The 6252-nt window shown below is 45.2% G+C and overlaps 1 protein-coding gene across 1 annotated transcript in view; it reads left to right on the top strand.

Moving 5' to 3' along the window:
* Positions 1 to 6252, top strand: part of CD81 (CD81 molecule) — a 153983-nt gene that overhangs the window by 86479 nt on the left and 61252 nt on the right. Inside the window, exon 3 of the mRNA XM_019519729.1 lies at positions 2584 to 2681. Coding sequence (XP_019375274.1) covers positions 2584 to 2681 — 98 coding nt within the window. The remainder of the gene's footprint in view (positions 1 to 2583; positions 2682 to 6252) is intronic.

Genomic DNA, 6252 nt, shown 5'->3' with positions numbered 1-6252 from the left:
GTGGGGGGGGGAATATCTGTGGTATAAAAAAAAAAAAAAAAAGAAAGAAAGGGGGGGGGGGGGTCTCCTTTTAATGGAATCAGCTGGTTAATAGAATCAAATCACCATTCCCCAAAGTGATTCCAATAAAAGGAATCCACTGTAGCACCTGTTAGGAATGCTCTTATTTTTTTCCCCCTTATGTAGTAAAAATCTGGATTCATCTAGGAATATTTGCTTTTCTGCCTTGAAGTACATTTCTTGCTGCCTAGCCCATTTGTAGACGAACTAAAATAAGAACTCTTAAAACATGGGTGAAAAGTCCCTTTCCCTAACAGGCTGGACCCCTACTAGAGGCTTTTTAAAACTTTAGTACTTAGAAATGTTAGTATTAATTTGCTTTCAAATATCAATAAGATTGTTGTGCATTTAAATAACTGTGCACTTTATAAATATTTAATCAGCTGCTTGATATACTGTCTGGTCATTTGTATCTTTCCTCTGTTTCATTATTACATTTGTTATCAAAATGTATCTACATTTATGTTTACAAGTAAATTTTGGATTGTACATTTGAATTTGAAATTTTGAATGGGAATTTGAAATTTTGAAAATGTAACATTGTGAATTTTGGTAAAACTAGCTCCTCGGCCATTTCTTGGTCTCAGACTATATCTAAAAGTCAACAAGTGCTTAACTTCTCAAACTACTATAGCACTGTCAAAGTTGTCTGGAAGCTTTTTAGGGTATTTTCCTGACTTCTGATTGCTCTTGATTTTTTTTTCCCAAAGGTTTACTTCATTTGAAGCACTTGATTCCAGTGGCTTCTTCTGGGCACATTTCTTTGTCTTAAGTCTCAGTAAAATCTACAAAACTAAGCCCAGTTTCAAGTTACTAGCTTCAAATGTTTTTTTGACGTGTGTTCTTTATGGAGATCCATATATTTTTTCCACAATAAAATGATCAAGTAGATTCAGATTTTGAAGGTCACCACACACGAGAGGCTGGGTGATGACCACAAACATGGCAAGGTGTCTGCCACACCCAGAGCAGCAGCGACCTCCAGTTGCCACTACTGACACAATTTGTGCAGATGAAAAAACTGGCAGCTGTTTTGTTCTTTTCTTGTGCCTTCACCTCTGTCACCACAAGTCAGGGGCAGCTGCCATGGTTGCCCCACCTTAGTTACACCACTGCTACCCACATTGACAAAAACCAAACGTTTACCCATGCAGATAACATCTTATTCTTAAAGGGAGGGGTAATAGGAGTGGCTTGAAATGGAAATTTAAACTCGGACTCAGTTTTTATTATGTTTAGGCAATTCCAGTATTCTTGCAAGTAAGGTATTGATAAAAGTAAAGAGAGCCAGATGTGAGAGAGTAGGGGTGCAGCAACAGAGATTTTTTGGGGGCTGATACTGATAGCTGATTTTTAAGGAGGCATATTGGCCAATACCAATCCAATTTCTGATACACAGCCTGGCAGCTTGAAGAGCAGTGTCCAACTGGTAAGTCTCTTGTGGTGGAAGGGGAGGGGGAAGGGAAGGGGTGTGGAGGGGGTACAGATTGAGGCCCCAGTGGTAAGGGAGGGAGGGAGTGGGGCTGGGGCAGGTGCTGTCCAGCGAGGGCAGGGAGCATCGCAGGATGAAGCCCCAGGGGGCGCGGGGAGTGGGGGCAGCTCCCACTGCTGCACACACCCTGGGAGACCATCACGCGGGGCAGGGTGGGATGCTGCTGCAGGCTCAGGCCAGGGCAGCACCAGGCTTTTCCCAGTGGGAGGGCTGGGCCAGGCTGTGCTCGGGGCAGCTGGCAGCGGCTCTGGGAGGGAGGCTGTGGGGCAGCTGCAGCCACCCCAAAATTTGCTATAGCCTCCCCAACCCCCCATCCCAGCACTGCCGCCCACCCCAAACACAGCCCAGCACAGTCCAGCCCCTCACTGGGAAGAGCCCAGTGCAGTCTTGGCCCCAACTTACAGCGGCAGCCCGCCCTGCCTGACACAAATCTGGGGCACATGCCCTCCTGGGGTGCGCACAGGGGCAGGAGCCACCCTCTCCTTTCCGCGCTCCCCAGACGAACCATGGCTCCATCCCCCTGCCCTGCCCTGTCTAGGCAGTGCCTGCCCCTGCCCCACTCTCTTCCTCACCGTGGGGGCCTCCATCTGCTCCCCCACCATGCCTCTTCCCTTCTTCCTCCCCTTCCACCACAACAGACTTACCAGCTGGACGCAGCTCTCAAGCTGCCGAGCTGCGCTCCTCACTGCCTATGTGCTGCACTGCGGCTGCGCACCTGTACGAGGCATGTATCAGCCACAGCAGGCAAAAAAAGCCAATTTCTGATACCATCAATTTTCTTTATATCGGTGCCGATCCAATATCAGACTGATGTATCGATGCACCTCTAGTAGAGAGAGCACTACATCTCTGCTTAGGATAGCACGGACTGGAATTATGTTATCTCCTACCTTTGCCATGCATAAGTCACAGATATCCAAACCCAGGAATTAATTCTCACTAGGAGCCATGCTATCTGGTCAAGGGCTAGAATATTTCAGCTGCGAGTTCTTTATTAACATGCTTGCCCTGTCTATGTGTCTCCCTTGCAGGGATTTACATCCTGATTGCTGTTGGTGCAGTGATGATGTTTGTGGGGTTCCTGGGATGCTATGGCGCTATTCAAGAGTCACAGTGCCTTCTGGGAACGGTAAGAGACAAACTTTGAACACCATGTGACACCAGGCAGATCTTCCCAAGGCTCAACCAAGTTAGAGTCATTGAAAGCTGGACTGAATGGTGCTCAGGGAAGTGCCATGTAGAGGAAGACTGCCATACTGATATGTGGATATAACTAGTGAAATCTCTCATTTTCTGTGAAGATGATGGGAATTTAACCCTTTGAGTACTGCCTCAGAGGGTATAGAACTCATTTTATTATCTGAGCACAAGTATATTCTCCCTGAATACCTCTTACCTGACCCCCTAGCCTTTTGGAACAGACATTCCCTGTGAGTTTTGGCAGCAGAGTCTTTATTACACTCCAGTTACCCTTGGAGCTTGTATTGGGCAGTTCTGCACTAGCAACCAGAAAGCTGAGGCTGCTGGTACATGCCAGCAAGCCACTGTTGTAATCCCTGGCCTAAAGAAAGGAGCAGGAGCCAGCAGTGGAATAGGAGGATGGAGGTAGCAGGCTTCATGGACATTCATTCCCCATCCATTTTAGAATGAGTTGTCTGACTGCATTTATTTCTCCCAATCAAAGTAGCCTCCAGAATGCTGGAAATTGGTCTCCACTTGATATATGACTATGGATAATGCAACTTGCTTAAGAGTGACCTAGTTGTGACCTAACTCAAGGCAGGAAAAGTAGCAGTAGACCTTCCAGCAGTATTGTAGCGCAGATGTTGGGTAAATGCTGGGAAATCCTTTATTCAAATACAACGGGTATTGTTGGCTTGAGCCAAGGACTCAGATTCTTGGCAGGTTTTATTCTTCACATTTGAACATGCTGCACAGGGTGCTCCAGGCCCACAAAGTGTTCTTGTCTCCACTCATCTTTCCCTCTGACCTTCCTCTTCCTGTCTGTCAGCTATGGAAACACAGTAAGGATTTAGTGTCTAAACCTTGCCTAAGTGTTTTAGATGCATGTGAAGCCATTACCACTTCTTTCTTTTATATTTACTTCCTTATGCATCTACCAAAGGGGAAGGTTCATAGTAGAGTCCTAGTGAAAAAAAAATTGGAGATCTCCTAAGAGATTGACATAAGCAAATTTTAATACTTGGAGAGGAAATTTATTTTGAATCACTTCCCAAAAAAAAAAAAATTAGGTGTCCAGCTTCCTGTATCTGCAAATAGACTATTCCCTAACATATTCAGCCCATTCTTTTGGCACTTCTGCAATCTAGATCTGCAATGTCATTAGAAAATGAAAAATAAGAGAGGAAAGCAGGAACTACCTCAAATTTCTTTGAACTTCCAAGTCTCAGTCTGCATGCCGTCCAGTGCTGTAATGGACTCTAGTTGGAGAATTTCCAATGCTTGAGTGTGTCTCTGGATTTCCTGAAGTACTCCACAGTGCACTTTGAGATGTATGGGGAACATTCTTTGTATTCTGGAACGAAACCAGTTCTACTTCGAGCCCGCCCCCCGGTGCTATCTCTTAATTTGTGCATGTCCTCAAAAAAGCACAGGGAAGGCCTCCATTTAGCAGGAACAGGGCAGTCCCAGTGGCTTAAAAATGAGTTCCGTGAATGCAGTAGGCTAGACTTCAGTCTCTTAGGCCAAAGGAGAGGTGTTTTATGACAATCTACAAGCAAGGAATTAAAAACTAAAGGGTAGTAGTTTTAGGGTAGACCAGTTTAAATAAGGATTCCCACCCTTATTAATTTGATTACTTCCCAATCAACCCTTACAAGAAGCCTATTTCAAATGTATTCCAGTGGTCTCTGCTTTCAGCTCCTTACCTCCATTAAAAAGGCAATATGGTGTGTGACTTACCACTTACACAGTTGATAGTGCATAATTCATAAGAGCACAGCACAGACATGAAAATATTGGACTAGAAGGGGCCTCGTGCATCAAGTGCAATTTTCTGTGTTCACAGGTATTTTCTAACTCAAGTAATCCCCAGAGCATCACTTCAAACCCATGCTTTCTGCTCTCCTCCTGCAAAGAGGAATGTCTAGGGACAGCTGGCTTGGGCACTTCATTATAGCTGAAATCCTGGGGCTCCTATACACATCCGGGGAGGTTGCTTTGACGCGCTGTAATTACAGCACATTGGTGCAGACTCAAATCAAGTCTGCTGGAGTGTGGTAATTACTATGCTTCAGCAGCTTTGTGCAAAGCGTTCTGAGTTACTGCGTTACCCCAGACCAAACAGAAGTTCACTGTTGGTTCCAGGAAGAGGGGAATCTAGCTGGGGCCTGGAAGCCTGCAGCCAGATTCCCGCAGCAATTGCCAGACTGTCTGTCTGTGCTCTCTTTTCAGAATGGGAGGGGGAAAGGCAGTGGAGAGAGCTCATTCTTGGGGCTCCCCAGCTGGTGCTGAAGGGTGGGGTAGGTGAATTGGAGCCCCTGCCCTGGGGAGGGGTTGGGGGGTGGCTGCAGTATACCTTCAACATCTAGGAGGTGCTGAAAAACCCCCAGACTGAACTCCCTCTGCTCCCTTTCCCTCCTCCCATCCTGAAAACAGGGAGCACAGACAAACAGCCTGGCCACTGCTTTGGGAACCTGGCTGCAGGCTTTCATCCGAGCAACAGGCTGGGAGCTGTCCAGACACAAGTTAGAGAAGACAAAAGATGCTACATTTTGTAACATCTTTATCTGATCCTTCATACCAGGGGTCAGATTTTTACCCAGTCACCCATTTTTTAAGCTGTTTGCAGCCATGCACTTGTGTTTGGTCACAGCTATAAACTGCTTTCTGTGGCCAGATCAGGGAAAAAATTGTCCCTCCTGTCTGCACCCTAATAATAGCATGACTTTTCACTTTTTACTGTTAAACTTCAATCCATTTCTTATATTACATTCCACAACATTGTATCAGTCCTCCTGTATAATAATTCAGTCCTCTTCTGCAAAGCAGTTTGCACCATTGTTAGTGTCATCTGCAAATTTTTTGAAGGCACTTTTAACTCCAAGGTTGCTGATTAAAAAGGTTAAACAGGACAGGCTCTAAAGAGCAAACCTTGAAGAGCATCACTTGATGTAGCGGGCAAATACATGTTTACTTGCATACCACTTACACTTTTTCCACAAAAATTAGCCCTCCAAAATTGAGGGGTGTGTCTTAAGCGGGGGAGGGGAGAGTTATTCCTGCTTAGGGACACTGTAATGGATGCCATCACAGCCACAGTTTTTAACTCTTCACAGCTGCTGCCAAATTGACAGTAGCTTTTGATTGAGCAGTGAAGCTGAAGAATGTACTCTGTTCCTGCAGTCAGCATTCAGCCACGATTCTGGGGAAAATAAATTTTCATTCTGCCGTAGCAAAATGAGATTTGTGCTTTTTATTTCAGTTGTGGGGAGGCACATGTGGTATGCAAGAAATACAGTAACTTTCCTTTCAAAATAATCTGTTGTAGTCTCCCTTCGAGCCGACTGATTCCTTATCCACCTCATAATTACAGCATCAATCCCTGTCCTTTTCAGTTTGGCCAGTAATTTCCCATGAGGCACAGCATCAAAAGCTTTGCTTAGATCTAGATAAATTATGTCCACTGCATTGCCCTTATTCAAGAAATCCATTATCTTGTCATAGAAGGATATTAAACT

Source organism: Gavialis gangeticus, unplaced genomic scaffold (genome assembly GCF_001723915.1).
Source record: "Gavialis gangeticus isolate Ggan-Ray unplaced genomic scaffold, GavGan_comp1, whole genome shotgun sequence".
NCBI classification, from domain to species: Eukaryota; Metazoa; Chordata; order Crocodylia; family Gavialidae; genus Gavialis; species Gavialis gangeticus.
Note: the sequence above shows the minus strand (reverse complement) of the source record. Positions and strands in the feature narration are given on the sequence as shown.